Here is a 20,717-nt window from a genome sequence, read left to right as displayed (position 1 = left end):
ATTTGTTCATTTATTGGTTACTATCTTAATAAAACATGCTGGCACCTGCCATCATCTCTGAAGTCAACAGAAGTCCTAGGGCTATTTCCCATGCATCCAATCTGGCATTTGATACAGCCCTAACTAGATTAAGAACTTGTGTATGGGTAATGAACTTTCAGAGCCATACATGAGTGCCAAGTTGAGGTTCACAAGGAATTCTGGGGCAATACACCCAGGGCTGGCTTCACATGCCTTTGGGGCATGATTGGAGAAGAATGTTAAATCCTTTCCTAAATAAGCAAGAGAGAAGGCCCTGGCACAGGGCATCCTCTGACTCCACAGCAATTACATCTGCACAGCTTTCAGCACCTCATCCTTTGTAGCACTCATCTTCCTTCCTTCCTAATGAAGGAGAGAAAAGAAAAGAAAAATAAAAACATCTGCAGGGCTCAGTACCTAGAGCACTATGTTATCCCTATGTAAATCCAAATATCTCCATGGGCTTCAACAAAGAATTAAGGTGGGTTTAGCTACCTGTGGAGATACTTGGCTTCTGAAATCTTTTCAGCACTCTATTCCTCATGTAGCAAAGAAGAATCTCTTTACATCAGCAACATATATTGATGAAGTTGTTCTGTAACATCAGTAGCTTTTGTGAGAGGTTACAATGAAATGTGAAAAGACAGAGCAGGAATGTTGGACCTTTCTCAAACTGGGAGTATCACAACTGAAGACTCAGTTTCTCTGGTAAATGAATCTAGTTAAAGAAATTTCTAGCATCAATCTTTTGGTGTCTCCCTTCAACTCATCTTGGCAATTGATAAATCATGTACTGTCAGAATGACTCTACTGATCCATGAGGTTAAAAAGAAAAAAGTTAATTGTCCAGGACCATGAATCATTACTTTGATTGAATCAGTGTGAGCTAGATTACATCAGATCTGATTCCAGCTTAGAAGAGGCTGATGTGTACTGCACATCCAGAAAAGTGTACGTGAAATTTACATGTCTGAGAACTGGCTCCGGGATACACAGCTGAACTGGTAGCAATTTGCTCTGGTTTTAGCTAAATGTTTCACAAGTGTCCATTATTATAGACTGACACTACTACAACTTCATACTGAAACTAGTACAGATGTTATGGGCACAAACTGCTTTTATAGAGATGGATAAGCTCCAGGAAAACAGCGCTTACCTGTATGTAAGTTGCCCGGTGAAAAAAATTGGCATTACCCAGAGTTCCCGGATACCTGGAGATGTTGGTAAATGGTAGCAAAGAGAAATCTACATGACCACATAATTTCTAATTTCTTGGGCTTTGAAAGAAACTCAATTTCCAGGCTGGAAATATCTTTAGAAGCATCACACACCAGAGCAGAAAGATGATGGGTCTCTCTCATGCAGTGAATTGTCCTTGAAATCAGACACATCCTCATGGTATTTTAACATACATGAGAGTCATTTATATATTACTTTTTACTACACATTTATGAGAACTGAAAGTAATTATGCCTGTCCTCTTTCTAGAGATGAGAGAGCTGGAAGCAAAACCTGGCTCATTCAAAGCAATCACTCAAGACCTAGGTCAGGATTAGAAATCTTTAAGGAAAAAAAAATGCATCAGCTCTTCAGGAAAAAGAAAAAAGAACTGAAAGAGAGGCTTACTCTCTGCAGATGTATTGTACATTTATATTGCCCAAATTCCTTTAGAAACTTATTGGCATCTGTGATCCCAATACTAATGAGTTCTACCTTTATAGATGTAAATTGAGTATTTACTTTCACTGGCAAACTACAAAGGGTTTCTCTTATAATAAGAGATAGCAGAAAGTGAAAAAGAATTACGATGTTACTTTTGTTGCTTGGTATGTAATGCTGCTCAGGAATCACAGGAGAATAAGATTACAAGACTGAAAATTCTTTATCTCTTATTTTGGAAAATCACTTACCTCTGTCTAATAATTTCCATTATCAATCTACACTGTTCATGTTATTTCAGAAGAGATTGAAATGAGCATAATAACCCAAAACAAGTGTCTTTGGTACATATGATGACACAACAGTCTTTTCTTATGACTCATCTGGTTTTGTTTCTCATAACACCAAGCAAATGGACGCCTTTGGTAAGATCTAGCAACATAATACACTCAAGAACTTTGGGATACTTGTTTGGCAATGGTGAATTTTTTTATTTTTAGCTATTTATTTGTGTACCTTATTTAGCAAGCTTTTTATTAGAGTTTTGCACCTCTTTTAACCTCATGTCATATAGGTGGCAGAATCTGTAAAAATAATAAATTTCTCTCACTCTCCATTTGTTTGCAAGAAGACTAATATTTTAACAATATTGCTACCTTGCCTGCTACTCAGCTACTGAAATTTTTACTAAAGTCTCTCCTAAAGCATGAGAAACTTGACAGTCATCTCTTTGGTCTTCCATATCCGCCATATCCTGAATTACAGGGAAGATACCAGATGTTTCTAGATGAGCATTTTGCTATTGACAGGATCATCAGACACATCAATCAATGCACCCATAGCTTTGCCTGTGCTGCAACAGCAGCAGGCTAGTCTGTAATTGTTGTTCCATGCCACACAAAGCAGCCTGTACCTTTGATTACCCATGACTTTACAGTAGCACCCAGCTCTGCTTGCATTAACAACACCAAACAACACTAAAAGCCCATTTGCTTTCTGTGGTCCAGTGGCAAGGAGAAAACTGCCTGCCCACGTGTGGGGATGCTGCAGCTGGTCTCACAAAGCAGCAGCCTGGAAGAGAAAACCCACTCACAATTCAGTGCCTTCAGGTAGGTCTAGGGAACTGGTGAGACCCATGCACCCAAATTTGTCTCCAGCATCAAGGTCTAAGAGAAAAGTCCCAGCAAAATGCCCAGGGCAGTCCTGGATTTTTCAAGGTAAAAGAGCCTTTCTGTCTGATATATTTTTAACTAACCTTTAACCATAAAACCTCAAATATTTTCCTTTTACTTATATTTTTTTCCTGACACAAAGACAGCATAGAAAATAAGGAGGGAGGAAGCTTCCTACATCTCTGCAATTGTCTCCATCATGACAGAATTTATTCTCAGTCACGCAGGGTTGGAGTGATGCAATGTAAGAAATTTTCGAGCCTTATAACTAACTGATGACTGCTCAGGAAAGCACAGTTGCTCTTTCAGCTACTTCTCAGCACCAACAAAAAAGTAACTTCTATATTTTAGAATTTTCAGATTCAGATTACATTCAAGTTTTGTGATGAAAAGGAGATAAAAGTACATGTCCAAGATTTTCAAGAAACGCAAAAACTTCCCATCTCAGAAAGACTTGAACAATCTCTGTAACTACTTGCGTGGCTAATTAATGTGTATGATTACCGTGTACCCAACATTGCGACACCAGAGTTTTGTTAGGTTTTTTTTCAGTTAAAATTATGGGGAAACTGTTGGGGTTTTTCTCTCAAGAAGTCACAACGCAAAAAAGGACTTAATTTGACCCAAATTCCGAAGCATGAAGCGAAGAGCACATCTTCCTTACACTAAGCAGCGGCAATTTGCATTACAGAATCACAGAGTCGGAAAGCCCCCGCTTGCCGGCGGGGAGGCGAGGACAAGAAAGGTCAGGGGAGGTCCACGGGGGCGATGGCGAAGAGACGGGCCAGCTCACCGCGCCCACATTTCCCGGCACCCACGGGACGGAGTTTCCCCGCGATGGGCAGCGACGCGAACCGCTCATCTTCCCACGGGCCCGGGAGGGCACCGGGGCGGGGCGCCGCCATGCAAATCAGGCCCTCGCAGCCAATAGGAGAGCCAGCCGGCCGGAGGGGCGGGGCGCTCCGCGGGGATGAGCGCTCGCCTCGACGGCGCGGCATCTGCGGCGGCACTGGCGTCTACGGCACCTCCTACACATCCTACACCGGCACATCGGAGCGGCACCGGCACCTTGGGGAGCGGCGCTGGCGAAGAGGAGCGACACAGGACCGGCCGGACTGCCCTGAGGTGAGTACCTGCCGGGACGGGGTAGGACGAGACAGCGCTTTCCTCGGGAGCCAGGCAGGGTTTGGTTTCTTCACCCCGGGCACAGCCGGTGCTGGCTCCCGGGACGAGGGCACAGCCGTATTCCCGAGCTCCCTTGTGCATCAGCTGGAGTTCCCCGACTCCGAGGAGCTGCTGCCGGAGGGAGGGCAGTACTTGGCGGCGCCGGAGCCCGGGCTAGCCGCTCCTTGCTGGGACTGTTGGGGTGTGCGGGGCGCTCGGCAGCTCCGTTTTGCCTACGAGTAGACGAAACTGCACCTTTTGAGTCGAGTGGCGAAGTGTGAAGCCCGGACACAGGAGAGATAAATAATAGGATATGCGAACTGGGCTTTTGGGTCCGAAGATGCCTAGCCCTGGTCCTCATGGAAGACAAAAGGGATGGCTGGGTTTTCACAGGATGAGAGAAAAACAGAGGCACTTTCAAATATATGTCTGCATTTCCACTGCCTTGTTTGTCTGGCTTAACGAGTATTAACATTTTATTCATAGCGCTCATACATGGTTATGAATAGCTCCACAGCAGCTTTTACAGAAAATTGGTTTTTATGCAAAATATGATAGCTTTTCCTTCGTTCTTGAGTGTCATCGTGGCCAGATCTAGAAGTGGGTGCAAAAGTTAGTGTTCATTGATTGCTTCTGATTAAATTGATACTCATTTCCTTCCTACCAAGAAGAACTGGTCCTCATGTATGTGTGAGATAACTACATGTCACTCTGATACTGAGAAAGGAAATGACTAGAATAACAGCACTGGCCAAAAATGGACCCTGGCACTTCTTGTTCCTGTTCTTTAGAGGGTATTATAGCAACTATCTTTTAAGCTGTAAGGTATCAAAATGGCAAACTATGGCTTTTTAGGATGAGAATACAATTGGAATGATGAGGCTTTCTTACCAGTGCTGATACTCGCTATTTAAATAGTGATGAGACTACAAGATGACCATAATTTTTGTTTTTATTCAAAAGTGACCAGATGTCTAACAGATTAACAGAATAAAGGTCATCATTAGGAGAGGATGGTTTAGGTGTCCAACTCCTCTGATGACTTTTTTTCTCTGACTGCCTTGTATGCCCACTGCTCTGAAACTGAAATTGTGTGTTCAGTCATATGTTATCTGGTGTTTTGCTTGAGGCTAAAACTGCAAGTTACGCTCTGTTACTGAAAGACATCTCCATGACGAAAGTAAGCATGGTACAGAAGATCTTTGAGACACTAAAATGAGTAAAATGTAGTACCTTCTGGGCACTGCAGATAAACATGATGCTATGGAATGCAACTGCGTGCTCTATCAATTGTGGAGAATTTGGCTGCTGTGGGATTAGGCTCTATGCCTGACATCTTTCACTATACTAACAGTATACTAACACTAACAGTAACCAAGACCTGATTCAGAAGGAGAAATTGTAGTTGCCACTGGTGCATAAATAATAGAGAAGGAAGATAATCTGCTGCATGAAAAGTCACCTAAATTTCTCCCCAGCATGCGCAGTACTGTGTGAATGTACACTTTGTGCTGGACACACAGTGACCCTGGGGGTGAGGGCATGGAACAAATCCTTGGAATGCAGGGCCACTGTGGGACTGTAAGGCATTGCTTTATCCATTTGGTGCACTGGAACTGTGCACCTCAATCAGGCCTGAGAGGGCTTTCTGTATCTTCTCTCTTTCTATCAAGGAAGAAGGTCCCACAGTGCTTTCACAGAGAAATGGTGTAATTTTTAGCAAGTCACAGACAGTTCAATGTAGGTCTTGTGAAAGAAATTGATTACTTAGTGTGTCTCCAGTGTCAACACAGGGATCAAACTGACCATCTATCTTTGCACAGAAAACTCCTTTTATGTCTTGAAGTACTGTGTCTCCCTCCCTGGTCTTCTGAATTAAATTAAGACAATTCCTTCTGGTCCTCTTTCTTCAGGAGTGTATTTTCTAAAATGTTTGGAGACAATTATATGCCAAATATGCTCCCTTTGACTTTCCTAATGTGATAACTGTTTCAGGATGTATTTTTCCAACGGAGGCCTTATCTATGCCAAGCAGAGTAAAACTAGTCCTTCCCAAGCCACCTCTCATTTAGGACATTAGGTTTTGGTTTTTTTTACAGTGATCCTATATTGTGAGCTTGGAATCAGCTATAACCTCACCAGTGCCTTCCTGCTGCCAAACTAGGAGTTTCCTACTTTATATTTATGTGAATAATTTTATCTAAATATGCCAGGCTTGGCTGTATTGAATTTTGTTTTCTTTTTGTTAATTCTTCTCTTACTGTTAAGATCACCTTAAATTCTCATCATTTCTCCTTCCCTGCCCTCACCAAATGCTTGCTTCTACTCCCTTCCAGTTCAGTGTCACCTGGAGACTGTACAAGCTCATGTTTGGTTTCACTCTCCAAGTCACTAATGGAAAATATGGATAGTCTCTGAGTGTGACAGATACCCATCCTAATGATGATATGTTCAAAACCAGTTCTGATGTTGAGAAGACAACTGCTGTGTCAAATATGAAGGTGCTGGACCAGATGCACGTTCTATGATCTTTTATCTGGCCCATCAATTTTCTTTGACTCTGGTCATTCTGGTAGTTCAAGCATGACAAAGCATGGTGCAGAAATTACTGAGGCAATGATAACTTGATCCAGGAAACCCATCTCAATGCCAAATCTGGGGTTACCATTTTTTTGCAGTGAAGCCATTTTTGGTTATGCTTGCATTTTGGGTTATTCCCCAAGATGTGGCCATGAATCAGCTCTGGTGAGGAACATCATTCCCAAGGAGTGGCCTAGGGCTGGCTCCTGGGAACCCCCTGTTGGGTAGTGGTGGGGGGGCTCTACATGAGGGGAGCAAAATAATTTGGTTTTTATCTCTGCTTTGATTGGCTAGATGAGATATCAAGACACTCTACACAATCAGCAAGAGCTGTCACACAGTGCTTGGCACTTGCATCTAGATAAAACCACATGTAGTTTTATCAGAGAGAGAATGATGTCACATATCTTGACTTCCAAAGGCTTATCATGTGTGCAACTTTTGCCTAATCTGCTATGGCGGTTAACCCATTAATTGCCAGGATTATTCTCAACAAACTCACATTCACAAAAGTGAAGGAATTACTGCATGGTCCAGCTTCTCCTGCTATGCCTTTTCTCTGTGCTGTTTTTGTGGTATTGACAACTCACTTATTTTTGAAAGCAAGAATAAAGTTTGTTTGAGCTTTTGATATGCCCAATCAGGTGTGTCCCTAATTACATCTAGATCTTGTCTCAACTTCACCGGTGCTTTGAATGGGCCAGTAAACACCCGCGAGCTGCTAAGTAGTGTAACTGCCATAAAGCCTGACACGTCCTGGGGCCGAGGCTGTGGGTACAGATGTGCAGCTGGTTATAGGGGTTATTTCCTGGCTGGAACTAGTTTGATGCAGATACCGTTGTCTAGATTTTGCAATAGAATCCCAAACTGAGCCTCATGTGTACTGACCCACATGATCAAATACCAAGGAAACACCCTGTATTTAACCTTAAAGGAATTTTTTTAAAGTCAGGAGTACTTGGTCTCAGATTGTAACACTTTATCACAAGCCTTAAATAAGTGCTTTTCTTGTGCTAATCCGTAGAACTTGTTTCTTCTGACTGGTGATCACATGCTACCTCATATTTCTATTTGCATACCAACATAATGTCTTGATCACTTAGAAATACCACAGTGTGGTAGCAATAGGAGTTATATACATGTGGCATGTACACAGCTATTTCGCTGAGCCAATGTGTTCCAGGGAAGCCGAGGTGATTAATTAGCTAATGTATATTCTCATGGTGCTGTAGTGCCAGCACTGCCTGTGAGTGTGCTGGCTGATTGCCCTGCACGGTGACCTGTAATGATGCCGAGCTGTAGTAATTGCCAAGAAATGCACAGATGGCTGTCTCACTGTTTATATTAAGTGGTATGGATCTGTCTTAACCATTTGCCAAGCCCTTGGAGGTACAATTCACACTCCCCTTGTCTCTATCTAGGCCAATTTTATCAGAAGACTTTGGTGTTGCAAACCAGTAAACATGGAGAAACTTTTTTTGTCTATAGCCCTGTTACCTCTGCTCCCCACCCCACCCAAACAACCTCAAATTTAGTTGCAATTGCTCATTTATGTGACTTGTGAGGAAAATGTCAAGAGGAGATAGCGAGAATCCATTTTATCTATCCACTATTGAAAGTTTGTCACTCATGATCCATAGCTCTCCAGTGAAAATTTAGACAACCTAGTAAATAGTAGCAGTCAACCCACATAAAACAAGCTGACCTCTCCAATGCAGGAATAATGTTTACTCTCACAGCTACTGAGTAATAACAAGTTAAAACATCAGATTATTTTTTTCTCAGTCTCATCATAAATATGTGAAAAATGGCATATTAGTGCATTTAATGCACACCAGCAACATCTCCTAGTTTTGATAGTAATGTCTGTGAAAGCTGATAACCAGTTCACAGAAAACACCAGGATGGTTACTGTATTCAATACATTTGAGAAGTATGAGATGTACCCTAGATTCTTCAATTTATAATATGTTGTCATACAAGAACTGAGAGTTCTTTTCTGTTGAAGAGATTGAATACTGGTTAAGAAACTGAGATAGTCAAAGAAGAACCTCCAAAGCTATCAGTATTCTAGAAATTATTGCCTCATTTCTTTCAATTAGAGGCAACAATCTGAATTAATTTTTCCCCCTAGGTTTTTCATAGACTTTATGATCAGAAAGGAACCACTGGAGATGTGGAGATTCTGTCAGATGCAGAAGTAGTCTGCAAAGAAAGGAGTCATCCCTACTTCTCTGAATAGATCAGTTTGTAATAAATAACTTGTCCTGGCACAAACAGAGAAATTGACACTTCATGCAAACTTTTGGGAAAAAATAATACCCAGAGACATTTGCAATGGCACATATTTGTCCCTAGGGTGACAGAAAGTATAAAGGTGGTCTTCTGCTGTACACAGGCTTTGATGAGCATATGAGCTGGGTAGTGTAGTCTTCAGATACACTTGCAACTTCTTGATGGATTTCTGTAGCTTTATAACTGTCATTCAGTGCTAACTGATGGATTTTAATTCCTGAATACATTTTGTCTGTTTTTAAACATTGTGAAATCCAAGAAATTCCAGAGAGGATAACTTCCTTTCAGTGAGGCCACAAAAAGATTTTGATCTGCTGATCTCTGTCACAGTTGTTAATCTTGGTTAACACACATGTGTGATCTAAGAATAGCTTGAGAAGGCAAACTGTCCTTATCATTAGATTATAATTTTTTTTTGTTTCAGGTCCTTACAGAGGAGAAGAGAGGAAAAAAAAAAAGAATAATTTGAAAAATTCAAGCCTGCTGTGCCACCTGTGATGGGCATGGTTGGGAAGACAGGGAATTTGGACTGAAAAGATGACTAGTACTCTGCTATAAGCCAATTACTCTTCTGGAAAGATGAGTAACCTACTGTTTTAACCTACTGTTAAAAAAAAAAAGTCTTTATCCCAAGTTAATTAATATTGTCAAATCCATTACTGGGCAACAGATACCAAGTGAAAATATTAATTCTGGTCTAAGCAAACTGTTTACTAAACAGATAGTTACTAGCAAATTATTAAATCTGAGATTCCAATTCTTAAACAAAAGGCTTCTGCTAAATTTAACACTTTTTTTAACCTATGCATGACTTCTATTTTAGTGCACCAGCAGCACTCTATTTGCCTTGGAATGCAGTGTGTTCAATTCAGCAAGTCCATCTGAGTAGATTTCCATCAATACTACATGCTCTACAAGCCATATAGGAAGTCATTGAAATGTGCTGACACACACTAGCTATGAAGTAATTTTGCCTAAGAGCAGGTTATTTCCTAATTGTTCACCACTTGTTTTTTGGGTCACGTCTACTGTGTGTCATGCAATGCAATCACATGTCATTCAGAGCCAGGAAGAGCCATGTGCATTCCTTTTATCTTCCAAGGGTGAGAAGAGCTACTGACAGAAATTATTTTTAACTGACTTGTTTTGAAATATCTGTTTTTCCTCAAACAACGGAAGTAAAAGCTTCATCTTGTAAAGCCCTACTCAAAGCTGAAAACTGACTAGACTTTTGGTAAGTCACAAGATGGTATTAAGTAGCAGCTGAATTTATGAATGCTGCAAGAAGAAAAAATGTATACTGCCTTCCTTCCCAGCAGCTGGCCATGAAATATGGATGCTGCGCTGAAACTGCTTCATCATTTCACCACTTGTCCCCAGACTCTGATCACAGAATCACAGAATATCCTGAGCTGGAGGAGCACACAAGAATCATTGAGCCCTACTCCTATGTGAACAGCCCCTGTGGGGATAGAGTGTGGATATACAAATGTTAACGCTAAGATAAACTTAAGTGCGTAATTCACTTGTTTCTATAGAAATAACTTTTTATCCTTAGATTATTTCTACATAGTTAACAGGCTTCAGAACATTGGCATGGCAATGTTAGACAATGTTTGTAGGACATCCTTTTGTATGTATATGGGGCTAACAGAAAGGGCGTGTATACACATGCATAGTTTTTGATTTTTAGAGTGGATTTTCTTTCTTGTCTGAAATCCCATGTCATACACAGTTGTCTGGGGCTGCAGTCTTATTGCAACAGGACAATTTGTATGTTTCTCATGCATCATGGGAAAGCTTGTCACTGTGGTGATTAATACCAGTAAGTAGCACAGTAACATGAAAAGATGAGCACAGAACATTCCCTCAGCTGATTGTACTTGCTGGGTATCTGCCTTCAAAGTTGTAACCTCTGCAGTCATTACCTGGCCTGTATTTCCTGTGTGTGTGTGTTTGGGTGTACACATAATGATGGACTTGAAGAAGAAAGTTCATATTTCAAAGGACAGATTTATCTAGCCCAAAAATACAAATGGAAGTGCATGTCCCAGTTTGAATATATGTAGCATTTTAAAATAAAATAAACCTGACAGCTAATCTATTAAATCTCACACTCTTAGAATTAAGGCATTTATACACTTGCAGTTGTTACTCCAGAGTAGTTGCTGTCTTGATATTTTAATGTGTTAGATGTCTCTTATATAGGCTTGTGCAAGTAGTTGAATATATTTAATGTTCATGGTCAACTTAGCAAACTTTTTATCTAAGGCTGATTACCAGAACAGTTTAGACAGGACCTTTGAATATTGTCTAATCCAGGCCTGCTCAAAACACACACAGGCAGTATAGGTTGCTAAGGGCCATGCCAAGTAGAGTTTTATATATCTTCAAGGATGCTGATTCCAAAACTTTTCTGGGCACCTTTTCCATGGCTTCTAAATGTTTGAGGTTTTCTTATTTTTTTCCTTTGCCCCCGTCTCATATCTGGCTGGCTCTTCTCTTGTTTCCACGTAGGTCTGTTGCATCTTGTGCTATTGCTGTACATTTCCATGAAGGGAAAATGCCTTGCATTAAGCAGTTAGTGATGGCAACACTTAAATAGATTGCATCCATTTGTTAGGACAAAAGTGTGAACACTTTAGCTGTGGAGGCAAATCCCAGACAGATACAGGTCCTCAATGCAGAGCTAAAAGATACTAATGTTGACCACCGAAAACGTAAGTTTTGGTATGTAGATACAAATAATGTAGGCTTTTAGAACTAAATACTGGGGAGCTGGGAAAATCCAGGGTGAAGTTTCTAAGTGCAACTGCAACTTGATCCCTTTATTCCACTTACAACTAGACTCTACTGGATCTGCTGGATCACAGAGATTGTGTGTGATGCTGTCCATGTCACCAGAGAGGAGCCCTTCACAGGTGGCCTTGATCCATGTGCTCATTCACTGATGTCCAGCTTGTTCCTTTGCGATCGGACTCAGCAAAGTGCTCAAGGTTTGCAGCAGTGACTGAAGTCAGAAGGGGCTGACTTCTGAAGATTCCAGGTACAAAGAATGGGGCTTGAAGTGTCTCAAGTGCGAATCGTAAATTATCAAAAGTCTATCACTATTGTCCTTAATGACTCTGGGCTGAAACCTGACTGGAGGGCTGTTAGATCTGCCTTTCCCCAAAGAACTGGTAGGAGTTTATGGAACTTTCCAAAGATTTTGCAGGGGAAATCCCTGAGGAAATGAACAGTAACAACATAGTCAATGAGACAGCATGAACTGAATGATGAATATTAAATTTTATGTTGTACAACTTTTATTCAGCACACACAGATTCTAGGCAGAGACTTGGTAGAAGTGATAAAGCACAGGGCAGTGTTTAATTGCGTGATCTTCCTGTGTCCAGGCAACATTGTGGTGAAATCCAAGGCAACACTTACTCTTCTTAAAATGTTCGGCTTTTTAACCTTTACTGTTGTATAAAAAGAAAGAAAAAAAGCAATATTTTTAGAGATGCCACAGAATTAGTATACACATGAATTTACTACAGCATTTTCATGTTGTGAATTACTATGTATTTGCTTCTCCATTTCTTCCTGGGGAAGGAAGGGTAGACCTACTCTTACAAAATTATGAATTTATTACACAGGAGCTTTACTCAGTATTTGCTTAACAAAGAAAACACAAACAGAAAGTGAAATCCTTGTTGAGCCAGTTGTTACTATGCTCTCTGTAGAAGGCTGATGATATTTAATTAAGTTTAAGGAATGGTAAGCACAAAGTTCACAGAATCGCAAAATTGTTAGGGTTGGACCTAACAATTGACCTTAGGAATCATTTAGTCCAAATCCCTGCCAAGACAGGGTCGTGTAAATCAGGTGACACAAAAATGTGTCCAGTAGATTTTGAATGCCTCTAGAGAGGGAGACTCTGTGACCTCCCTGGGCAGCCTCTGCCACCCTCAATGTAGAGAAGTTCTTCCTCATGTTGAGATAAAACTTCTTGTCATTTTTCTTTGTTGCTTTGCTGGGTACCACTGAAAAGAGTCTGGCACCATCCTCTTGGTACCTGCCTTTGACATATTTATGTGTTTATCACATCCTCTCTCAGTCTTCTCTTTCTAGACTAAATAGGCCCAGCTCCCGCAGTCTCTCCACATAAGAGATGCTCCACACCCCTAATTGTTGATGTCTGATACTCTGTGGTCAATGAAAGCATCTGGAGACATTAAAATGGCATTTTTTTCCTTTTCCTTTTCTTTTTTCTTTTTCTTTTTTCTTTTTTTTTTCTTTTTTCCTTTTTTCTTTTTTTTTTCTTTTTTCCCCCCCGTCTTGATACTTTCTACACCATTTTTGGAAACTTTTCTTTCCCAACGGTATCAGAAAAGGCCATTTCTGTTTTTGAGAGGCTTCTTAGTACTCTCCCAGGAAAAGCAAACTTAGAATGAGGGAAGCCCTGTGACATTTTGGGCAGTTGATGTAATGAGGGATCAGGAGCTAGAAGAGATTTCTCTAGTAAGCAGTAGTGGAGGGTGTTCAGTTATTAACATGTCTGCAGATGCTGATAGCTGAAGGCTTACAATCAGGAGTCTGGTTTTCCTCTCCAAGTAAAAGGCTGGCATTTTGTGGGGAGTTTGGGACTGTCCTACTATTCTTTTTGATTTGTCTTCAGGATTTGTTGTCTTCTTTCCTGCAGTTTTGTTTCTAAACTTGTACCTTCTAGAACAGTGTTCTAGCAGAGTTTTGGATGTGATATCCATCACTGTATAAGATACTGTGAATAAATTTAAAATCTAGTATTTTGGGTTATCTTTGATGAGTTATGTTTGTTATCTATGATTTAGTTATCACAAGGATGTAGCAATTAGTTACAAATTTTCAACTCTTTTAAATAATATTTTAGTTACTTCAAACTCATTCCTCCTGTTCCTGTTTTACAGGCAGGATGAAAGACCGTTTAGGTGAGCTGCGTGAATTTGCCAGGTTACACAACCAACAGTTTTCTGATAGCGATGATGATGAAAATTCACCCCAGGATATTCTCCTTTATGAGACGGATTATGCCTTGGAAATCCTTCATAAGGACATACAGAGCATCCGGGCAGAAAATGACCACCTAAAAGCGGATGTCAACCGTCTCAGAAAGCAAAACACCCGCTTCCTCACTTCCATGCGCCGTCTTAGTAGCATCAAACGAGACACTAATTGTATTGCCAGAGACATTAAGAGCCGTGGAGAAAGCATTCACAGGAAGCTGCAGGTAATGAGAGATTTCTGTGAAGATGCAATAACAAAATACGGAGCTATGTCTGTCATTGCCAGGGTGGCGAAGAACCACTATGTGGACCTCATGCACACATTTCAGGACGCTATGTTTGATTACAATGCAGCAGAGATGAACCAGCGGGAGAACTGCAAGATTCGAATTCAGCGGCAGCTGGAGATCATGGGCAAAGACGTTTCTGGTCACCAGATTGAGGAGATGATTGAGCAAGGCAAATGGGATGTCTTCTCTGAGAATCTTTTGTCAGATGTTAAGGGAGCTCGTGCAGCCTTGAATGAGATAGAGACGCGGCACAAGGAGCTGGTGAAGCTGGAAGGTCGCATTAAGGAAGTTCACGAGCTCTTTCTGCAGGTGGCCCTGCTGGTGGAGGAACAGGCGGACACCTTTGATGTTATTGAGATAAATATGCAAAATGTTGAGGACTATGTAGGAGATGCTAAAGACCAAGTGAAAAAAGCTTTGGAATACAGGAGAAAACATCCCCTCAGAACAATCCTCTGCTGTTGCATATCATGTTGCAGAAGGTGATGGTCCCACTGGAGCTATCACAGACTGACTTGAATGTCTTCAAAATTAGGTGTTCTTTGCACAGACTTTTCTGTAATGATGAGCCCTAGAAATAGGGGGGATATTTTGCAGTTGTTTTTGTTCATTGCCTGTTTACTAAATGTGCTGAAGGCTGTTTGTATTTATGAACTCCTAGAGATGTTGATAAAAGTATTTTTAATGTAATTTTTATTGAAAGGTCCTGTTACTGTAACTAGAGGTGCAATATCTCTACAGTGATACTCCTTTCATATAGGCAAGAAAGAATTAATAACTTATCCTAGGGAAGATGAATACTTTTAAGAAGTAACTTTATTCCTATTTGTTGAAGTGAGGCTGCAGGCAGTGAAGCCTTATTGCCTGAGGCAACACAGTATACCACAGAATCAGGAGGTTTCAGTTTTAACTACTTTGGAGCCTGCTTGATACAAATTTGACAAAATACTGAGCCTGGAGCAGGAGCAGGACTCAGAACTAGTTTCTCTTTCGACTTGAGTTTCAGCTCTCTGGAATCTTAACAGAAGTGGCTGCACCTTAAATGATAATATGCACATTTTGTCCTATTTGTGTGCAAGTGACTGCTTTTTTCTATTTTGAGTATCCAGCCATCTCAGGGTGGCTAAAAGCACTGCAACACTGAGACATCTCACTCACTTTTTAACTTGAGGCACTCTTGACTGTCATTTTCAAACCTGCATGCTTTCATGTTCTGATGCAATTTTCTGCCAATTAACACTGCAGCCAGAGGAGAAATATGGAGTGGCCTTCTGCAGAAACAAGTATAAGAAGACAACAGCTGTGGGACTGAGAAAGCATTTTAGGGTCTCCTGTGCTGGCACATACATAGAAGCAGTTTTAGTGGAATGACTGGCCTGTCAGTACACTTTTATTTTTTATAAGCATTGACCAAATATGGATTTTTTAATATCTATTTTAAATAAGATGAAGGATTAAATTTTTTTAATATGAAATTTTACTTGTGTACAAAAATTTTGACTTTTCTCTAGTTGTTGGGAAATCTCCACCTGGGAAAGCAAACAACTATTTCTTCAGTACACTTGAAGAAAAAAGAAAACAGTTTCATGCCATTTCAGTGCTCTTTTCAAGCTATAAGTGAAACTCTCCTCTTGTGGGAATCTGCCCTTACACAAGGGCAAACCAGTAGGTTTGTAGTATTGCAAGGAAATGAAAAACTGTACAGTCCTGGTAAGCACTGAGCATTGTCAGTGGAACATATTCATAGAGTCTGGTGATTGATCACAGCTCCTGCTTCTGGAGGTTTTCCAACTGTATTTCTAGGTGGCTTCCTGATACACTGTGATCTATTGTTGTCCTTTGAAAAAATGCAGGACATTTTTTCAGATTTTTTTTTTAACTGATGGTCCTATTTGTACCAATTTTAATAAATATATTTCAACATTTCAAATATTTTGTATTTGGGAGTTTTCCTCAGATGTGCATTGATGTACACCTTCCTGCACCAGTTGCAGTGAAACTTCTCCCTTCTTACCTTTTGCACCCTGATTTTATGTGTGAAAAAAATAACCCAAACATTTCTTATTATTTGTGTTAATATAACAAAACAGCAAAATAAATCCAGCTTCCAAACTTTCATATCTTACTGGGAAACAATTTTAGCCAGACAGATTTTTTTTACACAAATAGAAACTAAAGAGATAACTTTTCTCAAAAAGTGATTGTCCCTTTTGCTGTAGCCCCAGTCTCTGATAGCAGGGAAGAGTGAGTAACACTGATCTACTAAATATAAGACATTTTGATATTCAGTGGTGTACTGGCGATATCAATGTTATGCCTGTCTAAGGATGACTCCAGTGAGGTGTTCAAACTTGAAGTGGGAGAAAGGAGGGTGATGAGCTGGGACCACAGCCCGTGGCTTTGGTGCTACTGAAGAAGACAAAATTGTTTTCTCTGTAGGTACTGCCATCAAGTCAGTGGAGCTGTACATTCCTCCAAGAGTCAACATGTGGGGATAAATCAATGAAGAATGAAATATTGTATTTCCTTTCAGATGCATATTCCTAGCACTTGCCAATGTTTTTGATAAAAAATATGTACATATTTGTTTTGTGCTCGTTCCTTTTTTGTATCTACAAATGGAATAAAAGATTTAATAAGAAAAATTGAAAGTGCAGAGTGTTGTACATTGAATCTGCAGCTCTGAATAATGTTTTGCATTGTCAAAGTTCAGTTTAAAAATTGCTAAATTATTAGTCAGTAAAAGGAGATTAAACAAGGCCTAGAAAAAAAAAGTGTCCCAATATTTGTTGCCATGGTAAATGAAATGTGTTGCATATTGAGATAGACTATTGTTTTTTCCCTAAAAATCCCAAGAAAAATGAGTTTCATGTATTCTAAGATGATTCTCTAGTTAAAAAAAAAAAATTATTCTGGCAGTTCTGAGAGACCTTGATGATTTCACTAGTAGATATGCAAAACTAGTATTCAAATCTTTAGTTTGATTGGAGGCACAGGGAAAGAGAGCAGAAAGAAAAGGTAGTGGTGGACCTTCTCTCCTGACTTAGAGCTGTTGCTGTAGGGGAAAAAATGAGAATTAGTCAAAAACCAACCTGATACCTTTTAAAACTATTTTTAAGATGCACTGTGAGCTAAGAGACACTTAAAAATGACTTTCAGTAACAGAAGCAATCATTCTATCATTCTCTTCCTTGCAGACATGTCCATTGCTTAATACTTTGGGGTTTTTTCTACCCTTCAGTTATGTAAGAACTCAAATTTAGCCAGCCCATGAACTTGCCTAATCACAGTTGAACAGACTTCTGAGAAATAACCTGATCACACTATAGCTGCAAGGACCCACGCCACACAGGATGAGTGGAAGAAGAAGATAAAAGTTGCTTGATAATATGTTAGCATACTAATAACAGAAGCTGCCTTTTCCTCCTCAAAGCTCAACTCCTGTGCAGATGTGTGTAGCAGATTCTTTAAGCTGGTAAGGCTTTTTCCCCTCTTCCCTCATATAGCAAACACTTAAACTGGGTTTGAGAGGTGAAGAAGTTAAAATCTGACAGGGGATGTTTTAGCTTGTAGGATTGCTGTTACTTTGGTTTTGTGTCCTACTGAAGCTGAAGCTTCACAACCCACACCACCAATCAGCCACCAACCAGTCCTTTCTGAGGAGGACAGAGAAGAACTGGCAACCAGGGACACTTTGCTCCTTCTGTAATACAGCACAGCATATATATAAAAGAGAGAAAAAGAAATTCCCTTATTACAAAATATAATGTTTGGTATGTAATGGATATAATGGATATGCATATAGATTTCCATTTTGTCTTGAGGGACTTTTTTTTTTTCTTTTTCTTTTCTTTTTTTTTTTTTTTTTTTTTTTTTGTATTATGGGTTTCATTTTACAGAAATGGCAGTGGGGCAATTGCTTCCTCAAAATGAAGGACCAAACTGTGGACACACTTGCACACATGAGCAGATCTCTTTGCCAGGTGTCTTGGGAGAATCTTCTTCAAGTAAAGGGATAGCTTTTAAGATCCAGATTTTTTTTTTCTGGAAGCTGAGCTGAATAGCTATGCTAAACTACTGCTTTTTTAATCTAACCTGCATTAAAGATGTTTTGAGTGCACAGCCCAGTTTTATAATTTCTTGAAAACAAAACATGTTCTCTAGATTTTTGTACCATGGTAGCTATTTAAATTGACTTGAAAAAGGAAATAGCTACATGGGGTTGTGTTTCTATCTCTAGGAAGGTATCATGAATATAATGAAGGCAGGAAACAGGGTAATTTAATAGATACTGTATGTGGTGATTCTGGTTAATAAATTTCCAATGCAATGGGATTTTCACATGGAGCTATGCTGTTTGTTTCTCTAATATGTAAGAAGGCAACAGCAGATCCATCTTCGTGTCTTCATTATGGTTGAGCCCAAGCAAGCAAGAGACAGCAGAAGACAGCTTCACCATGCCCTACTGTGCACACATTGTTAGGGCACCAAGTCTGCACAAGAAAAAGAAACATTTTACTGTGTTTCTTAGAAATGGTGTTAGATGTGAACAGAAAAGTAAAAAACCTAACTGACAGTGTTTCTCTACTCAATACTTTGCTAAAAGGCACAACCCTACTGAACCGAGAACTACAGCATGCCACTCATTTCAAGGCAATGATCCGGCATGGCAAGTTCCATTGGAAGAGCTGTTCTTTTACTGTTGAGCTCCCGGGTGTGAATAACAAATATGGTATTTTCCCTTACAAGCATGCCTAGTGTCCCGGGGATCTCTAAGCACTAAGAGCTAAGGAGGTCAGGCACCACCCGCACCTGCAAATTCGAGCCCCAGACCCCTTGCAGGGGGGCAGTGACATCCAGGGCGTCTAACACCCGAGCAGGAAGCGTGCTCCTGTTCTCCTTGTGGGGAAGCAGACAGCCTCCGCCTGCCTCCTCCTGTGCTGGAGGCTGGCACAGGCCCGTATCCTCAGCCTGTGCTGTGTGGAATATGTTTCTCACACCTCAAAGGTGCCAAAGTTTGGTGCCATGCAGGATGTCCGTATCCTCCGCTGGAAAATAGCAGCGAGAGCGGGAGTCAGTGCCAGGGGTGAAGTCAGCGAAGCGACACTTTCCATTTCCCCTCAGACGCAGGGAAGAAGGGGGAGGTCCCAGGGCAGGCAGTACCCGGGAGTATTGCGATAGGTGCTTCCGTAGACACGGCATAAAGCGACGACCAGCAAAAAAAATCTTTCCTCTGCGATAATTTTCCTCCTAATTAAGCATAATCTATAGTTTTGGACTTCGTTGGTTTCGGTTCTCGTTCTACGAGCGAGAGAAGATACATTGCAGGAAACACTTGGACGGAAATAATAAAGTGTCGGTGCCTTATCGGCACAACCTCTCCAATGCCTCTCATGCCCGACGAGCCCACCGGCACCACGGCCTGCCCGCTCCGAGGGGGATGAGCCCGCTCTGCCCCGACCCGCACTGCCCGCAGCCCTCGCACCCCGCCGCTAAGGGCCCAGCGCCGCCCGCCCTGCTCTGCCCCAGGGGCGGGCCCGTGCCAGCGCCGCGCACCTCCCCCACCTCCCCCTTCCGCTAAGGGCCCGGCGCCGGGCGGCGGGAAGGAGGCGGCGGCGGGCCGGTCGGCCCGGCTCGGTCTTGGTCCCGGTCCACGGCAGCGCTCCCCGCCGGGCCTTGCCCGCCCGCCTTCCGCCGCCGGGAGAGGCCGCCCGCGCGCGCCGCCTCGTGCGCTCGGCGCCCGCCGCGCTGGGAATAAAGGCGGGCGGGAGGGAGCGGCGGCGGTGGGGGGGCGTGAGGGGGCACCCTCGAGGGTCGCGGGTGGTCCGGGGGGCGGCTGGGAGCCCGGCCATGAATGTAGGAACGGCTGCGAACCGGCGAGGTATCTGCACCAGGATGGCCGAGTGGTTAAGGCGTTGGACTTAAGATCCAATGGACGCATGTCCGCGTGGGTTCGAACCCCACTCCTGGTAACTGACGTTTTTTTATCGGGAGCCGCGTCCCATCGCGGGGTAGGGCGCGGTGTTCCGGGAGAGGCGCGGCCGCAGGGAGCCGTGGCCGCCGGGACGCGGCCGAGGGGCGGGGAGCGGCGCCGGAGCGGGCGGATGGCGGCTCCTGGCGCACCGCGGCCCGCGCGGGTGTCCCGGCGCTGGGCGGCCGGCGGGGGCACTGCGGGCCGGGGGAAGCGCTGCGGGCCTGCGGGGGGCTCCTTCTGCCCCCGTTACTTCAGCTTTGAAGTCTGAAATTAAATAATGAAATTAAATACAGTTTTTAAAAAGAGTTTCTGTATATATATATATATTTATACACACACATATAATATATATACATAAATGTCTGCATATATACGTATCTGTAATATACGTAGATATGTGTTTACACGTATACATCAACACACATACACACATTTATACATATATATAAATATGTCTATACATATAAAAATATATATACATACACATCTGTATATACCTATGTACCTACATACATACATACATTTTCATACATATGTG

At 41.8% G+C, this 20,717-nt stretch overlaps 3 protein-coding genes and 1 non-coding gene across 9 annotated transcripts in view; 3 read left to right on the top strand and 1 right to left on the bottom strand.

Moving 5' to 3' along the window:
• The first annotated feature begins 3,802 nt into the window (after positions 1-3,802).
• Positions 3,803-16,837, top strand: STX11 (syntaxin 11). 5 transcript variants are annotated; one of them, XM_050973017.1, is made up of 4 exons: positions 3,805-3,977; positions 9,316-10,125; positions 11,739-11,937; positions 13,820-16,836. In XM_050973017.1, exon 4 carries the CDS (start codon positions 13,825-13,827, stop codon positions 14,689-14,691), a length of 867 nt encoding a protein of 288 aa, XP_050828974.1. In that variant the 5' UTR covers positions 3,805-3,977; positions 9,316-10,125; positions 11,739-11,937; positions 13,820-13,824; the 3' UTR covers positions 14,692-16,836. The 5 variants fall into 5 exon arrangements, with proteins under 5 accessions (XP_018772528.1, XP_050828974.1, XP_050828973.1 ...); XM_050973016.1 differs by having other exon boundaries at positions 9,316-10,404; XM_018916981.3 differs by lacking the exon at positions 9,316-10,125.
• A 150-nt stretch (positions 16,838-16,987) lies between these two features.
• LOC127059461 (translation initiation factor IF-2-like) lies at positions 16,988-20,146 on the bottom strand. 2 transcript variants are annotated; one of them, XM_050973018.1, is made up of 2 exons: positions 19,018-20,146; positions 16,988-18,698 (listed from the first exon to the last, which is right to left on the bottom strand). In XM_050973018.1, exon 1 carries the CDS (start codon positions 20,144-20,146, stop codon positions 19,460-19,462), a length of 687 nt encoding a protein of 228 aa, XP_050828975.1. In that variant the 3' UTR covers positions 16,988-18,698; positions 19,018-19,459. The 2 variants fall into 2 exon arrangements, with proteins under 2 accessions (XP_050828975.1, XP_050828976.1); XM_050973019.1 differs by having other exon boundaries at positions 19,206-20,146.
• Positions 20,039-20,717, top strand: part of UTRN (utrophin) — a 362,109-nt gene continuing 361,430 nt past the window's right edge. The window contains exon 1 of the mRNA XM_050973004.1: positions 20,039-20,174. Coding sequence (XP_050828961.1) covers positions 20,145-20,174 — 30 coding nt within the window. The 5' untranslated portion in view covers positions 20,039-20,144. The remainder of the gene's footprint in view (positions 20,175-20,717) is intronic.
• On the top strand, positions 20,095-20,177 carry TRNAL-UAA (transfer RNA leucine (anticodon UAA)). The gene has a single exon. It is a non-coding gene; the product is annotated as a tRNA-Leu (tRNA).

The sequence above is a fragment of the Serinus canaria genome, chromosome 3 (genome assembly GCF_022539315.1).
Source record: "Serinus canaria isolate serCan28SL12 chromosome 3, serCan2020, whole genome shotgun sequence".
In the NCBI taxonomy this organism is placed as follows: domain Eukaryota; kingdom Metazoa; phylum Chordata; class Aves; order Passeriformes; family Fringillidae; genus Serinus; species Serinus canaria.
Note: the sequence above shows the minus strand (reverse complement) of the source record. Positions and strands in the feature narration are given on the sequence as shown.